General features: G+C 35.5%; 1 protein-coding gene across 6 annotated transcripts in view; it reads right to left on the bottom strand.

Annotated features, from left to right (window-relative positions):
* TBCK (TBC1 domain containing kinase) overlaps positions 1–17,765 on the bottom strand; it is a 234,913-nt gene that overhangs the window by 140,600 nt on the left and 76,548 nt on the right. For 5 of the 6 annotated variants that reach the window (XR_002643661.2, XM_022567080.2, XM_022567079.3 and 2 more), the window contains 7 exons: positions 14,681–14,730; positions 14,372–14,501; positions 12,699–12,797; positions 10,962–11,024; positions 10,311–10,437; positions 8,880–8,930; positions 7,365–7,448 (listed from right to left, as the gene is read on the bottom strand). Coding sequence is in view for 5 of the 6 variants with exons in the window: in XM_022567080.2 (XP_022422788.2) it covers positions 7,365–7,448; positions 8,880–8,930; positions 10,311–10,437; positions 10,962–11,024; positions 12,699–12,797; positions 14,372–14,501; positions 14,681–14,730 (604 nt within the window). In the remaining variant the exon portion in view is untranslated. The remainder of the gene's footprint in view (positions 1–7,364; positions 7,449–8,879; positions 8,931–10,310; positions 10,438–10,961; positions 11,025–12,698; positions 12,798–14,371; positions 14,502–14,680; positions 14,731–17,765) is intronic. The other variant, XM_089911595.1, reaches the window with a different exon arrangement.

Below are 17,765 nucleotides of genomic sequence, written 5' to 3'. Positions count from 1 at the left end.
AATCCTTTGTCCATTGATTCGTTGGCAAATATTTTCTCCCATTCTATGGGTTGTCTTTTCATCTTGTTTATTGGTTTCCTTTGCTGTGCAAAAGCTTTGAAGTTTCATTAGGTCTCATTTGTTTATTTTTGTTTTTATTTCCATTACTCTAGGAGGTGGATCAAAAAAGATCTTTTTGTGATTTATGTCAAAGAGTGTTCTTCCTATGTTTTCATGTAAGAGTTTTATAGTGTCCAGGCTTACATTTAGGTCTTGAATCCATTTTGAGTTTACTTTTGTGTATGGTGTTAGGGAGTGTTCTAATTTCATTCTTTTACATGTCATTGTCCAGTTTTCCCAGCACCTCTTATTGAAGAGACTGTCTTTTCTCCATTGTATACCCTTGCCTCCTTTCTCATAGATTAGTTGACCATAGGTGTGTGGGTTTATCTCTGGGCTTTCTATCTTGTTCCATTGATCTATGTTTCTGTTTTTGTGCCAGTACCATATTGTCTTCATTACTGTAGCTTTGTAGTATAGTCTGAGGTCAGGGAGTCTGATTTCGCCAGCTCTGTTTTTTTCCCTCAAGACTGATTTGGCTATTCAGGGTCTTTTGTGTCTCCATACAAATTTTAAGACTTTTTGTTCTAGTTCCGTAAAAAATGCCACTGGTAATTTGATAGGGATTGCATTGAATCTGTAGACTGCTTTGGGTAGCATAGTCATTTTCACAATATTGATTCTTCCAATCCAAGAACACAGTATATCTCTCCATCTGTTGGTATCATCTTTAATTTCTTTCATCAGTGTCTTATAGTTTTCTGCATACAGGTCTTTGGCCTCCTTAGGTAGGTTTATTCCTAGGTATTTTGTTCTTTTTGTTGCAATGGTAAATGGGAGTGTTTCCTTAATTCCTCATTCAGATATTTCATCATTAGTGTATAGGAATGCAAGGGATTTCTGTGCATTAATTTTGTATCCTGCAACTTTACCAAATTCATTGATTAGCTCTAGGAGTTTTCTGGTGGCATCTTTAGGATTCTCTATGTATAGTATCATGTCATCTGCAAACAGTGACAGTTTTACTTCTTCTTTTCCAATTTGGATTCCTTTTATTTCTTTTTCTTCCCTGGTTGCTGTGGCTAGGACTTCCAAAACTATGTTGAATAATAGTGGTGAGAGTGGACATCCTTGTCTTGTTCCTGATCTTAGAGGAAATGGTTTCAGTTTTTCACCATTGGGAATGATGTTTGCTGTGGGTTTGTCACATATGGCCTTTATTATGTTGAGGTAGGGTCCCTTTATGCCCACTTTCTGAAGAGTTTTTATGATAAATCGGTGTTGAATTCTGTCAAAAGCTTTCTCTGCATCTATTGAGATGATCATATGGTTTTAATACTTCAATTTGTTAATATGGTGTATCACATTGATTGATTTGCATATATTGAAGAATCCTTGCATCCCTGGGATAAGTCTCACTTGAGTGTATGATCCTTTTAATGTGCTGTTGGATTCTGTTTGCTAGTATTTTGCTGAGAACTTTTGCACCTATATTCATCAGTGATATTGGTCTCTAACTTTCTTTTCTTTGTAGTATCTTTGTCTGATTTTGGTATCAGGGTGATGGTGGCCTCAAAGAATGAGTTTGGGAGTGTTCCTTCCTCTGCAATTTTTTGGAAGACTTTGAGAAGGATGGGTGTTAACTCTTCTCTAAATGTTTGATAGAATTCACCTGTGAAGCCATCTGGTCCTGGACTTTTGTTTGTTGGAAGATTTCAATCACAGTTTCAATTTCAATACTTGTGATTGGTCTGTTCATATTTCCTATTTCTTCCTGGTTCAGTCTTAGAAGATTATACCTTTCTAAGAATTTGTCCATTTCTTCTAGGTTGTCCATTTTATTGGCACAGAGTTGCTTGTAGTAGTCTCTTAGGGTGCGTTGTATTTCTGGGGTGTCTGTTGTAACTTCTCCTTTTTCATTTCTAATTTTATTGATTTGAGTCATCTCCCTCTTTTTCTTGATGAGTCTGCTAATGGTTTATCAAGTTTGTTTATCTTCTCGAAGAACCAGCTTTTAGTTTTATTGATCTTTGGCACTGTTTACCTTGTTTCTATTTCATTTATTTCTGCTCTGATCTTTATGATTTCTTTCCTTCTGCTAACTTTGGGTTTTGTTTGTTCTTCTTTCTCTAGTTCCTTTAGGTGCAAGGTTAGATTGTTTATTTGAGATTTTTCTTGTTTCTTGAGGTAGGCTTGTACAGCTATAAACATCCCTCTTAAAACTGCTTTTGCTGCATCCCATAGGTTTTGGATAGTCGTGTTTTCATTGTCATTTGTCTCTAGGTATTTTATGATTTTCTCTTTGATTTCTTCAGTGAACTCTTGGTTATTTAGTAACGTGTTGTTTAGCCTCCATGTGTTTGTGTTTTTTACATTTTTTTCCCTGTAATTCATTTCTAATCTCATAGTGTTGTGGTCAGAAAAGGTGCTTGGTATGATTTCAATTTTATTAAATTTACTGAGGCTTGATCTGTGACCCAAGATGTGATCTATCCTGGAGAATGTTCCATGTGCACTTGAGAAGAAAGTATAATCTGCTGTTTTTGGATGGAATGTCCTATAAATATCAATTAAATCTATGTGGTCAATTGTGTCATTTAAAAATTGTGTTTCCTTATTACTTTCTGTCTGCATAATCTGTCCATTGGTGTGAGGTGTTAAAGCCCCCCACTATTATTGTGTTACTGTCAATTTCCTGTTTTACAGCTGTTAGCATATTGCCTATGTTGGGTGCATATATATTTATAATTGTTATATCTTCTTCTTTGATTGATCCCTTGATCATTATGTAGTGTCCTTCCTTATGTCTTGTAACAGTCTTCATTTCAAAGTCTATTTTATCTGTTAAGAGTAAGGCTACTCCCCACTTCTTTTGATTTCCTTTTGCATAGAATATCTTTTTCCATCCCTTCACTTTCACCTGTATGTGTCCCTAGGTCTGAAGTGGGTCTCTTGTAGACAGCATATAGATGGGTCTTGTTTTGTATCCATTCAGTAAGCCTGTGTCTTTTGGTTGGAGCGTTTAATCCATTCATGTTTAAGGTAATTAACGATATGTATGTTCCTATGACAATTTTCTTAATTGTTTTGTTTTTGTTTTTGTAGGTCCTTTTCTTCTCTTGTGTTTCCCACTTAGAGAAGTTTCTTTAGTATTTGTTGTAGAGCTGGTTTGGTGGTGCTGAATTCTCTTAGCTTTTGCTTGTCTGTAAAGCTTTTGATTTCTCCATCAAAGCTGAATGAGATCCTTGCAGGGTAGAGTAATCTGGTTGTAGGTTCTTCCCTTTCATCACTTTTAAGTATATCATGCCACTCCCTTCTGGCTGGTAGAGTTTCTGCTGAGAAATCAGCTGTTAACCTTATGGGAGTTCGCTTGTATGTTATTTGTCATTTTTCCCTTGCTGCTTTCAATAACTTTTCTTTTGCTTTAATTTTTGCTAATTTGATTACTATGTGTCTCGTTATGTTTCTGTTTGGGTTTATCCTGTATGGGACTCTCTGTGCTTCCTGGACTTGGGTGGCTATTTCCTTTCCCATGTTAGGGAAGTTTTTGACTCTAATCGCTTCAAATATTTTCTCGGGTCCTTTCTCTCTCTCTTTTCCTTCTGGGACCCCTATAATGAGAATGCTGTTGCGTTTAATGTTGTTCCAGAGGTCTCTTAGGCTGTCTTTATTTCTTTTCATTCTTTTTTCTTCATTCTGTTCCACAGCAGTGAATTCCACCATTCTGTCTTCCAGGTCACTTATCCGCTCTTCTGCCTCAGTTATTCTGCTATTGATTCCTTGTAGTGTAGTTTTCATTTCAGTTATTGTTTTGTTCATCTGTTTGTTTGTTCTTTAATTCTTCTAGGTTTTTGTTAAACATTTCTTGCATCTTCTCGATCTTTGCCTCCATTCTTTTTCCGAGGTCCTGGATCATCTTCACTATCATTATCCTGAATTCTTCTTCTGGAAGGTTGCCTATCTCCACTTCATTTAGTTGTTTTTCTGGGGTTTGATCTTGTTCCTTCATCTGGTACATAGCCCTCTGCCTTTTCATCTTGTCTATTTTTCTATGAATGTGGTTTTTGTTCCACAGGCTGCAGGATTGTACTTCTTCTTGCTTCTGCTATCTGCCCTCTGGTGGATGAGGCTAAGAGGCTTGTGTAAGTTTCCTGATGGGAGGGACTGGTGGTGGGTAGAGCTGACTGCTGCTCTGGTGGGGAGAGCTCAGCAAAACTTTAATCTGCTTAACTGTTGATGGGTGGGGCTGGGTTCCCTCCTAGTTGGTTGTTTGGCCTGAGGCAACCCAACACTGGAGCCTACCTGGGCTCTTTGGTGGGGCTAATGACAGACTCTGGGAGGGCTCATGCCAAGAAGTACTTCCCAGAACCTCTGCTGACAGTCTCCTTGTCCCCAAGGTTAGCCACAGGCACACCCCGCCTCTGCAGGAGACCCTCCAACACTAGCAGGTAGGCCTGGCTCTGTCTCCCCTGGGGTCACTGATCATTCCCCTGGGTCCCAATGCACACACTACTTTGTGTGTGCCCTCCAAGAGTGGAGTCTCTGTTTCCGCCAGTCCTGTCCAAGTCCTGCAGTCAAATCCCACTAGCCTTCAAAGTCTGATTCTCTAGGAATTTCTCCTCCCGTTGCCAGACCCCCAGGTTGGGAAGCCTGACGTGGGGCTCCGAACCTTCACTCCAGTGGGTGGACTTTTGTAGTATAAGTGTTCTCCAGCCTGTGAGTCACTCACCCAGCAGTTATGGGATTTGATTTTACTGTGACTGCGCCCCTCCTACCGTCTCACTGTGGCTTCTCCTTTGTCTTTGGATGTGGGGTATCTTTTTTGGTGAGTTCCAGTGTCTTCCTGTTGATGACTGCCCAGCAACTAGTTGTGATTCTGGTGTTCTCACAAGAGGGAGTGAGAGCATGTCCTTCTACTCCGCCATCTTGGTTCCTCTCCTCATGTTAGCTTTAAAAATAACAGCATTATACTGCTGTCTTATGTTTAACTGAGGATAAAGGAATCACCTTTTGTGTTGCACAAATACTAACCTGACTATTTTCTACGTTTAATTTTGTCAGTTTGTCTTTGATGACTGTTTGACATATTTTGCAATGAATAGCCCCTGAAATCTCCTGGTATCATCCAAGGTATTATTAAATCTGCTCCTTTTGGTATTATGGAATCTTAGAGTACACTGTCAACTCTATAATAAACATTACTGATAAAGGATAGTAAGAAATCTATGAATAAGTATGGAACATATCCTTATTAAGATACAAGGTATACACTTACAGAACACCAATTCATAAATTCTTGGAAGATGATATTACATAACTCTTGAAGTTGGATGGCTTTACTAAATTAACCTACAAGCAAAAGGTAATTTCCTTCCTATAAAATATACTTGTTCTTAATTATAAGAAATCAAAACAAAAAGTTGTTGCCCTCTAAAAAAAATATTCTTAAGTTAATCCCAACTATATATAAGTCCACATCCTAGGAATGTACAGGGACTTGGATATATCCATTTTAGGCCAAATCATTTCAATATACAAATACAAATCAATAGAAATTACATTTCAAAACTAACATAGAGACAATGGATCATTACTTCAATTTCTAGCACCCATCTATGTGGTAGACACAGAGAACCGTGAATGATCACATGCCTCGATGTGTTTGTAAACACAAACACTAAGTTTTTAAAAAGAATTTTAATATTTTTCTCTATATACTAATGTAAATGATGATGGAAAAATTGTATGTGTTGTGTTATTTATCCATATTCTTTTCCTCTTATTTTCAGTCTCTTTATCTTTTTAATTTACATTTCCCTTTCTGCTTCCTTTCTAATTATTTTTTTCATTATATTGACCTCTGGTACTCTAGTTTTATACTCATTTCTAACTAAGTAAAAATATTGCTAATTGAGACACCACTTACTCAGAATTTTTGATAAATCAGACACAGCTTGTAGTTTTCCTGCTTTATCTATTCAAATTGAGTGAATTATATGAAACCATAATGACACAGGTATAAATAAACAGCATCAGCTTTAAGTTGTTTAAAGTTTAATAGATTAATAGGATATACATATAAGTAAAAAGGTCTAAATGAAGGGGGTGTTGGATAAGTTTCATAAAAATGGTAAATGGGGAGACTGCAACCAACTTTGTAGTCTGTTCCAAAAGAAATACGAAACTACAAGAAAATTCCCTGTCCTTAAAACATTAAAATCTTCTTGAAAATATAAGACATAAAATGATATATAATACCATGACAATAATTACATTATCAAAAAATTGTAATAATGATAATAAAAATAGTAATAGTAGTAAAAATAACAATATAGTAATAATTATTGTTATTGAAATGAATGTTTTTATGTGCTAGGTATTTACATATCTTATAATGCTTAACCTTTACAACAATTTTTATTTCAGATATGAGGAACATTATACCTAGCCAACTTAAGTTATTTGTTTAAGACTCACAATAAGTAATGAAACTTAAATTTGAAACAGTTTGTCTGATTCACAAGTGTTTATTATTAAACTTCTGTTACACTACTTTCAAAAATGAGCTCAAAAAATTATATAAAAGTTTGAATGTGGCTGAAGTAGTCCTGAAAGAATTCACAGATGGGTTATGCTACGCCTTGAACTCTGAAGGAGGAGGCGTCTTTTAGGAAAGAAAAGAAAGTGGGAGGATATTTTGGGTGATCAAGCATGAATAAGATGAATGAGAAGTGTTTTTAATATTCTATTTACTTACACAATTAAACACTGTTTAAACTTTTTACTAATTCATGATAGGCTTGCTCCATGGTGAAGGTTTTTGTGGGCAATGTTAATAGTGAGAGAAACAAACAGTTGGACTTTTATTTTCTTAAACTGGCATGCCTGAATTTGAACCAAACTGAGATTAGATATTAAACAGTCATTAGCAAAATACCATAATTCTTTGTGGACTTGGAAAAGAGACTAAACTTAATGATCTTTTCACGTGTTTTAGTGACACATTGTAACCATATATATATATATTTTTCTGTACACGGGCCTCTCACTGTTGTGGCCTCTCCCATTGCAGAGCACAGGCTCTGGGCGCGCAGGCCCAGCGGCCATGGCTCACGGGCCCAGCCGTTCCGCGGCATGTGGGATCTTCCCGGACCGGGGCACGAACCCATGTCCCCTTCATTGGCAGGCGGACTCTCAACCACTGTGCACCAGGGAAGCCCTGCCACCATATTTTATTGGGTCAAAATCATAAATTTAACTGAGTATTGGTCACTTTTGACATAAGTGCTTCCCCTATCAAAAGGCAAAGAAACACATTTTCTTACCTTGTATTACATGCGAGTTGTCTTTCAAGAAGAAGTTATACAGGTATTTGGGGATAAAAGCAGACATACAGGCATAAGCCAAGGCTAAGAAAGAGTAAGGGAAATATAACAAATTAGTTAATGAGGTAAAAGATCAGCAGTCATTCACTCACTTAGCACACATTCTTTGAATCTATTTTTAAACAAGAGTTATGTTAATAATTGATGGAAGCACAAAATTTAAGGGGAAAAACCCTGTACCATTTAAAACAGAAAATGTTTTGGACAACAGAAGATAACCACCTTAGAAACTTTTCAGTTTCAAACTACCGCAGCAGCAAAAAAAAAAACCCCAAAACAAAAAAAAAAACCCAAAAAACAAAAATAAACAACAAACAAAAAAGCAAACTACTGCAGCAATCATTATCCTACAAGAATAAAAACCTTTTTTATCAGAACTTTATGCATTTTCAAAATCTCTAAACATAATCATTATTAATGAGCTATATAAACCTCAAGATCGCTAATTTTTGTTGATGCAAAGAGCCTGAGAACTTTGGATTTAGAAACACTAGCAATAAATTGTTCTTTCAAACACAGATCCTTTAGTATTTTTGGATCAGTATGTGTGATAATGAGCTATGCTTAACAAAATGCAACAAAACCTAGTCTAAAGACTAAAATCAGAGAACAGGCATTTAAAAAAGTAGTCAAATAGTGAAATTTTAGTTCTCTGGGATTATGCTATTGCTACTCAAATTCCAGAAATCTATGAAAATTCTGATATGAAATAGAATTTGAAGAAATGGAGATTCTGAGATTGAGGCTTCTAAGGATTTATGCTGTATATGGTAACACTCTCTATATGTGATATCATTAGAGATATTCACAATAAATATTCAAATATTTATTGAAAAACCTACTATAAAAGGCATTATATGAGGGAACAGAAAACAAAACAAAAAAAAAACCCTTGTCATTTAAAAAAGCTGCTAAACAAAAAAAGGGTTACTATATTAGTATATAAATAACTATAATACGAAACATACAGAAGATAAATTTCTGGAAATACGAAGTGCTATATGGATTCAAGAGGGTAAGAAAAGTCTTCATTAAGAAGGTAGTGGCTTAAAAAATAAAAGGAGGTAGTGGTTGAAATAAAAGTCTCTGGAGGATACAGTATCAATATTGTTTTCTTTACAAATTGTTCAGAAAGTATATATAGACTAAAACTAATCTCTAAAAATGTCAGAATTTTCTCCAAAGTTTCATAAAAATAGTCACCAAAGTAGATGAATGCATTTAGAATAATCTATCAGGTTCTCCCTAAATCTCTAGTCACAGCTGAAACTCTCCAGTAATAAACTAATCCTTCCCATCCTCTAAAATGAGTCTAATAGATTATTTCACAGAAATGTACAATATCTACTAGGAAGAGAGCAAGAACCTTTCAATGAAAACAAAAAACTTTCACGTTTGATTAAAATATTTTAAAATAATATGCACAATAATTATTTAAATGATAAATAGGCTTACCTTCATTATTGAAATTTAAATAGAGAAATGGAGCACAAAGTGAGTCAAGACCTGATGGAGAGAGGTTGGGGAAAGAATTCAAATAAACTTAATCCAACAGAATTGTAGATATATACCTTATTGAGTTCTCTGCATTACTTCTATATAGATTAAGCATTGTACGTATTACCCATTCAGAAATATATTACGTCATGGGTTATTGTGAGGAATAACTGATGGTGACTGGCACATAGTAAATGTCCAAAATAAACCAACCATTATTATTATCAAGGTTATTATGAGTTGAAGAGAGAAATATAGTAATAGAAAAATGTAAAAATGATAGAAGGCTTGCATATAGTCCCTGACTGTGTGATCTTGTCAATCACTTAACTCCAGACAGGTTTCCTTATCTAGGAGATGAAAATTTTTCTTACATGTTTCTCTGGGATGATGAAAAAAAATTCTTTAAAAAATTGTAGGGCTTCCCTGGTGGCGCAGTGGTTGAGAGTCCACCTGCCAATGCAGGGGACGTGGGTTCGTGCCCCGGTCCGGGAAGATCCCACATGCCGCGGAGTGGCTGGGCCCGTGAGCCATGGCTGCTGAGCCTGTGCAGCCAGAGCCTGTGCTCCGCAACGGGAGAGGCCACAACAGTGACAGGCCCGCGTACAACAAAAAAAAAAAATTGTGAAGTAAAATACAAATACATGACATATTTCAATGCTATTCATACACTGTCATGTTAAAAGAATGTATATAAATTTATCTGTAACTGTTAGAACTCTAAAATGAACAGAGCTAGGAAAAATAATAGCTTCATTTTCAGGTTTGGCCAGAAATAGACACAGAATTGAAATATAAGCACTACTACAACAAATTCAAAAATAAGACTAGGTGGAATGGATTTCTCATTCATGAATTTATCAATGACCACAAAAACAGTAATGAGGAAAGCTACAAATCAAGGATATGGAGGATTAAAGATATTTTTTAAAAAAGAGAGAAAAAAATGAGAAGTTCAGGGTGATATCCTATTTCGCAATTCCAGTAACCCTGATAAGCATAAGTTGTAGATCATTAAATGCCAAGAATGTAAACTTGCCCCAAATTATTTCTGGTACAAAATTATTTTATTATTTGCATAAGTATTGAAAAAGTGTATTCACAAAGATTACAATAGCACAAAATATTCTTTATACTTTACTAATCAACATGACGGCAAGTTGTCTCATTAAATGTCTTGCATTTAAATGATATTCATTAGACATTTAGACAAAGTTAAAAAAAAAGTTCTCATGTAAACCTCTCAAAAAATGGAGCATAGCTTTAGTATTGACTTTTCTCAAAGCCAAAGATATTTTGATATTTTGTTTTGATTTTAAAAATTGTCAGTCATGCAACATGTTCCTAACACTTCAAAAAGTGTCTTAGTAATAGGGAAAAAAAAGTTACCTTGCCAATATACAAGATCAGGATGAGACACGACCCAGGCTTTTAATACACGCCTAAATTTTGCATGACCTTCTGGTGATGACAGCAGTTCATCATACTGATGACAACGAGGAATATCCACTTCAATCTGTAAAACAGCCAAACAATAAGGTAAAACTATAATGGACTGATTGCCAATAAATCCCAAGATAAGGAAAAGGAGAAATTGTATTATGAAATTCCGAATAGGCAACCTACATAATTGTGGTGTCTGAAGTTTTTGAATTTTATACTTATCCACTGGAAACACCAAAAAGTTGTAAGTATACTTAAACAAGGAAAGCAGACTACTTCTTTTGAAAAGGTATGTATTAATTTAGTTTTAAAAAAACCTTCCTTTACAATCTGGTCTAAATAAAGGACAAATTCTTCAGACAAAAAACTACATTATTAGAAAAAGTTACTTGGCCTAAACTCCTAAAAGGAACAGTTCTAACTCACTAATGAGTTAGAACAGATCTTAAAGAGGTAAGAGTTATGCTTCTCTAACACCATATGCATATGATGGCTGCTCAGTATTCATAATGAAAGGAAGAAAATTCCTCATGCCTTTTTAAAATTTAAAGATTGGGCAGACTTATCTCAGGTTGTTTAAGAAAATCTAAATCATACTTGTCTATCTGTAGGAATTGGAGTATCTTTATCAATTGCATCATACTTGGCATGAATAGCCCCCTGCAAAAAATAAGAGAAGATATATTACTTTATCATACCCTTAATAAATTATAAATTTAGGAAAAATCTACTTATAAATATCTATCTTTGAAAACACACCCAATTATAGACAGGCACACTCAAACCCAAAGTATACTCCTTAGAAAAATTTTCTACATCTTTGACAGTCCGTGATGAAAGTCTGAGACAATTTACCATTTTGCTAAGGCAGACATTTGAATTAGACACACTGGAAGACAAATGTGTTGAATGAGTCATGTGGCTAACGACCATGCTTAGCCAATCTCCCAGCCTCCACAGCAACACAAAACACAGCCTTGCTGTTCTCTATTCACTGTTATCTCACGCATAGTAAATTTCATGAAGAAATTTTTTTTAAATTCCGGGGAGGGGAGTAGGGTTCATCCACAAGAAATTTCCCTGTTAAAGTTGGTAATGAAAGCAAAAGTAAAGTGAAACTTTAAAGCAGTGGTAGTTCAGCACCAGGAAGCAGAAGTTTGGGATGAATTAAAGAGTGGAATATCATGTAGTTATAAAATCATTAAGGGACTAAAGGGGTCATTTACATTTTTCAGTTATACCAGTACAGAAAGAATAACTGAATAAACCACTTCAAATGTCTGGTCAGTGTCCCAAGCATGGAACACTTCTTATTAGTCTGGTTAACCGTAATGGTAGAGAAACAGCCAGGAATTTGGGGTTCAAACTCTGTGCTGTGCCAACTTCTCTGGCACATCTATTTAATGAAAGATTTGGACAACCTGACCTTGGAAGTCCTCTTGAACTTTAAGCATTATATGGTTCTACAATTCTAACTATTACCGTATGATAGAACACTAGACATTCTTGTAAAGCAACCAACCAAAGTCAAAGATATTTAGAGATTCTCATCAAGGGAATCAGGAATGAAGGAAGGAAATCTTTCAACAGAGAGTTAAAAGGATTAAAAATATTTGGGGAAATTCACACACACAAAAATAGGTGATGGACATCCATAAGATATCTATAAGAAAATACATGAAGGCAAAATGACAAAGAAATTACAGAAAATGAAATAATCTGGCAGGATTTGGCCCATTATCATGACTGCTGTTCTCTGATAGCACTGCAAGTCACCCCACTAATTTTGTGACACTTTTCCTTTCCTCACTGCCACAGATAAGGTGTTGTAGAAGATAAAGTAGCTATTTCTCTTAGCAGCATGCTTCTGGTAAGACAGATGTGCCAAAAGGCACTAAATCATTATGTTAATGATTTCTGACAAGGTTCAAATTAGTATGGAAGATTTTTCCAAATTTAGATAGCATTAGTTATAAATAGGCAATCCAATTCCAAGATGAACATACTTTATAAGCAGGACTATAGACTTATAAATGATATACATATATTCTTAAAATATTTTGATTTTAAAATTAATAATCAAGATAATTTCTGTGAGGCCATTAAATACATTAAATAGAATAAATCTAACAAACCATCAATTATGTTTTTCTATTCTATCTAGTCTATATTCTTTTCCTCTATTCTGTTCACTTAAAATTGCCAAATATTCTTAATGTTCATATTTTACTACATAATTTTCTAGCAACTTGAAAAGTACACATTCAGAAAGCACTTTCATTCTTTTTTCCTACCACTATTAATCAGCTTCCAACCTTCTCTTTTCTTTTTTACCTCAACTCCCAGAAGAGCAGCCCAGGTGAAACCTCTCATAAGAGGAGGAATATCGACTCTTGCTTCTTTCCAGATCTGATTTTTTTTATATGGATAAGCCTACAGATAAAAAAAGATATGAAAAATATCTCAAATTACCAGTGTCATCTTTTTAGTCTAGACAGATCTCAATATACCAGTGAAAAAGTTGAAGGTGAACTGTAATACATTACTAAGTACCTGAAATTACTTTGATGTTATTAATACATATAAATTAGCAGTGCAATGGTTCCCTATCTTCTGTAAATCTCCTATTACACAATCAAAGAGAGGAGCTGATTCTACTGTTTTTAGTCATTCCTCTCTATTATGTGCTCTGGGAGAATTAAGAAAGACTCATAATGAGAATAATATTACCAGTCTCATATGGGTAAAATAATGTATGTAAGGCACTTTGTAAAATATCTGGTGATATAGAAAGTATTAAACAAATATGTTATTATTATGGTTTCTTCTATATCTTTGCACATAAATTTGTCATTCTGTAAATTTGTATGTTAGGAGAGATTTCTAGAAGAGAATTACTAGGACAAAGGGTATGGATGTTGTTAATGCTCTTGATACATATTTTCAATTGTTTTACAGAATGTTTCTAGCACCTTACACTTACTCTAAAAGAGTGAGAGTTCTGGGGGCTTCCCTGGTGGCGCAGTGGTTGAGAGTCCACCTGCCGATGCAGGGGACACGGGTTTGTGCCCTGGTCCAGGAAGATCCCACATGCTGCAGAGCGGCTGGGCCCGTGGGCCATGGCCACTGAGCCTGCACGTCCGGAGCCTGTGCTCCACAACGGGAAAGGCCACAACAGTGAGAGGCCCGCGTACCACAAAAAAAAAAAAAAAAAAAGAATGAGAGTTCCAATCTCAATATACCTTTATTCATTTTGCTAATTCAGTATGCAAGAAAAAGTTATTTTAATTTTTTTTCATTCCTAGTAAGGATACACATTTTGAATTGATTTACTGACTAGTTGTAGTCCTGTTGCGTTCTTTATCCATTTCTCTGTTTCGATAATAGTGCTTTATCTTTTGGTTTTTAGGTGTTCATTTACTTATTTGGCTGCACTGGGTCTTAGTTGCGGCACGCTGGATCGTCATTGCGGCATGCAGGGATCTTTCGTTGTGACACATGGGCTTCTCCCTAGTTGTGGTGCACGGGCTCTAGAGCACGTGGGCTCAGCAGTTGCAGGGCACGGGCTCCACAGCACACAGGCTCAGCAGCTGTGGCACGCAGGCTCTCTAGTTGTGGTGCGCGGGCTCTAGAGTGCGCAGGCTTAGTTGCCCTGCAGCATGTGGGATCTTAGCTCCTTGACCAGGAATTGAACCCATGTCACCTGCATTGGAAGGCGGATTCTTACCAACTGGACCACCAGGGAACTCCCCTTAGGTGTTCTTTAAATAGTACGGATATTAATATTTTGTCTAATATGATTTTGCATAGATTTCTGCATCTTGTTTACTTTTTAATTTTATGTACTATGAACAGGTATCATTTTTATAATTAAAGTTAATCAGAAAAGATAGGTCATAAGAATTAGTGTTCTCATGACATCAAGATTCCCTAAGAATTACCAATGAAATAAAAAATAAGGATTGTATGTGGGCTCTTTATAACACTTTACAGTTTAGAATCTCTACCTTTAGCAGCCTGTCAAAGAGAATGATTCTGTTTAGTTGGTACTCTGTGTCCCTCTCTCGGATGATTAAAGGGAGAGTGGCAGCTGCAGACAGCTCATTATTGCTGTTTGAATGAGGTAAATTAGACTGACTGTAAAAAAGAAACAAAAGCAGAAAAATTGACAAAAGGTATAAAAATTTTTAAAATTAAAAACACCATATTTTTGTGTTATTTTTAGGAAATACTTTTCAAAGAAAATGTACAAGCTTCTTACTAGTATAATATAAACAGAAAGGAAAAATAAGTGTAAAAGGAGACGATATACTCACTCATCTTCAAGTAGTGGGTAAAATGCTTCTCCATCAACATCTTTTAATCTCTGTGAATTTAGAGAGAAAGTATTTGTGATATTTAGGATCTGAGACAGAAACGCTGATCCATATTTAAAAGGAAAAATAACATTAAAATTATGAATTTATAAAGGTACCAAGAAAAGTATAAGATAGAATCTAAAATTCATTCCTAACATAAATATGCAAATATACCTTGCCTCCAGTGATTAAATCTGGCTGTGAAGAACCGTTTTTTTGGTTTTTGATTTTTTAACCTCCAGGTATCTCTTGTAAAGGTTAGACACCTATAATAATTGTTTTCCAAACACAATTCAGAAATACTAAAATTTGTATGAAATTTAATAAATGGATATTTTAAAATTATATGAATATTATTTTAAAATGTACTTTTGCATACATATCCCTCAAAGTCAGATTTATTTTTGTTTTGACATTAATACAAACTAAGACAAAAGTAAGGTGCTAATAAAAAGGATTCAAAAGAATTTCTCACATCATACTTTGAACATAGATGATTCAAACGGCTGATAAATCAACTGACAAAATTCAATTCTTTTATTTTTTTCACAAAGTCATTATAATAAATGTTACAGCAAATGATGACATTGCCAGAATTACAGATATTCTCCAAAAACATAAGAAGGTAGGCAGTAGTAAAGTAAAATCTTAGACAAATGCTAAGCAGGGTGATTAAAGTTAATGCCACCCTGCCTGCTGCCCTGCTGTTCAGTTCAACTTCCAACTAGAGGGCAGCATGTCTGCTCCTCTGGGGACTGACCCAGAAGATCGAAGTCCCTGTGTAGCCAGCATCGACCTTCTGCTGATTAGAGTCACTGTGCACTCATCCATGTGAGTTATTCCCAGAATTTTTAAAAGCCAAAGAAAACCCAGCACAGAGAATCTGGCAAACATTGGATTTATGCCTAACTTTTCTCTAAAATTTGACATGCGTTTATCCCATTTTGCCCTTAAACCTTGAGGTATTTCTTTCACGTATTAAAATTCTTAAGTTGAAAAATAAGATTTTACCCAATTTTTACTGCATTATTAACATACATATTTTTTTAAAGCTTAGGTTTTACTGCCCTGAAAGTCATAAATATTATTAGTAACTTGTCTGCTTTTCTTCTAGTTAAAAATTTAGCATATTAAGGGTTTAAAAAAGGCAAAAATACTTATACAGAAAAGTATAAGATAAAAATTATTATTTGTTTTCTACATTATTTTAAAAATCAACAATAATATTTTTTCTGAATAATTATAGAAAAAAAGTATTTTAAATTTCAGAAGTGGAAATGTAAGGGAACTGAGGAAGTAAATAAAATGGAAGCCTACATTCAACTTGTATTCATATAATTTGGATTATATTTAAATTAAAGAAACAAATTAAGAGTTAAATACAATCAGTTGAAACCATATGTTTTGGATATACTTTATTGTTTACCACCTTGTATTGCTACTTATTTTGTCCACTGTACACATTCTTTCTCTTCAAAGAGATGATAAGTTGAGGGTATCAGGTGTAATCATCATATATTTTAATTTTCTGTTCCTGGCGTTATAGCAGGTAAGAGATTCTAATATCTCCCTATTGTATAATGTATAAAATATTAAATGACAGGAAAAGCCTAAAAGAGTAACAAAAATGCAATGACGTAAGACACAAAGCTGGGTTTACAGAGAAAGGAGGTAAGCTAGCACTAAAGTATACTTACTGATAACTGTGGCCTAGGGTTTTAGAGCACAATGGGACATAGGCTCAGGCACCTGATTAAAGGGGCAGCCAAATTGGAGGAGACCCTGCTACACCCCAGTAAAGACAGAACTGTGTGTATGTGCTGGCCGTGGGGTGGGGAGAGGGCTCTGAACTGCTAGCCTAGAGACAGACAACAAGGGAAATTATCTATTTTATCTTTGGCTATAGACAACAATAAAAAGGCTAGGAGTTTTAGCTTCCAGTCCAACACTCAAAAGCTTGGAAGTTATCCCTCCTGCCCTAACAGCAAGAAAAAAAATGGAAGAAACTGAAAATCAACAGCTCTTTTTAGGGCCATCAGGATCAGGGCAAAAATGCTCCCTGGAAAACTGGAGAGACAGGCAAATATAGACAATCACAGCTAAGGTGGAGCAGAAGCTACTGCTGGAGCCTGGTAAGAACATTTGAAGGGTAACTGACTAATCGTTGCAGATTTAGCAAGGACTAACCTGAGAGATAAAAACTTCTGGAGGCCCAGCCCTAGGGGAAACTCCACACTTCCTTGAGTTTTACCTCCATAAATCCCAACAGGTTTTCGGAGCGAAAGTCTAAGAAAAATCCCCTCTTGTCTCTTGCAGGAGGAGGGGCAAAGTAACCACTTTTAAACTGCTCCCAGAGTACCCTGTTGTCAAAAGTAAAGGCCTGCCCTCAAGGGAAACTATTTTACCAGAGTCTAAATGACCTGGGGTAAGGGAAATACGAGATTCTAGGCCCCTCTAGTCTTTGATGTGGGGATAAGAAGTACCCAATTCCAGCTCTCTCTAGCCTTCCTGTCTCACCTAAAGAAATGGGGAGGAAAGCTGAGAAGCTCAGGCCCAGAGACAAAGGCTCACTAAAACACTGACACCTAATGATAGGATTATCCCTCCAACCTTATCTCCCTCCCCATCTTATCTCCATATATAGAGTTCCTGTATAATACAGGGGATTCCAGCTGAAAGAACTGCAAGCCTCAGACCCTATATAAAAGACTTTCCAGGGAAACCCAAAGGCAGTAAGGAAGATAAGAACAAGGACACTTAAGAAAACTTTACCCTCTGACAAAAAAGCTACACAACAACTAGATAAACATGAAATCTTGCACTAAAGGTCTATTTATGATTGTTCTTCTTACTAATATATCATGTTGGGTTTTCAAAAAAAAATTGTTAAGACCTGCTAAAATGTAAAAGAAAGACATTCAGAACCAGATTCACATATGGTAGACATTTTGGAATTATCAGACCAGGAATTTTATATAAATAACTATGATTAAAAAGGATAAAAATTACATCAGACGGGTCTCCAGAAAGCACGTAAGCAAAA

The sequence above is a fragment of the Delphinapterus leucas genome, chromosome 5 (genome assembly GCF_059928025.1).
Source record: "Delphinapterus leucas isolate spDelLeu-1000000601 "Yukka" chromosome 5, BTC_Dleu_Yukka2, whole genome shotgun sequence".
NCBI classification, from domain to species: domain Eukaryota; kingdom Metazoa; phylum Chordata; class Mammalia; order Artiodactyla; family Monodontidae; genus Delphinapterus; species Delphinapterus leucas.
The sequence above is the reverse complement of the archived record's forward strand: the minus strand, read 5'-3'. Positions and strand labels throughout refer to the sequence as shown.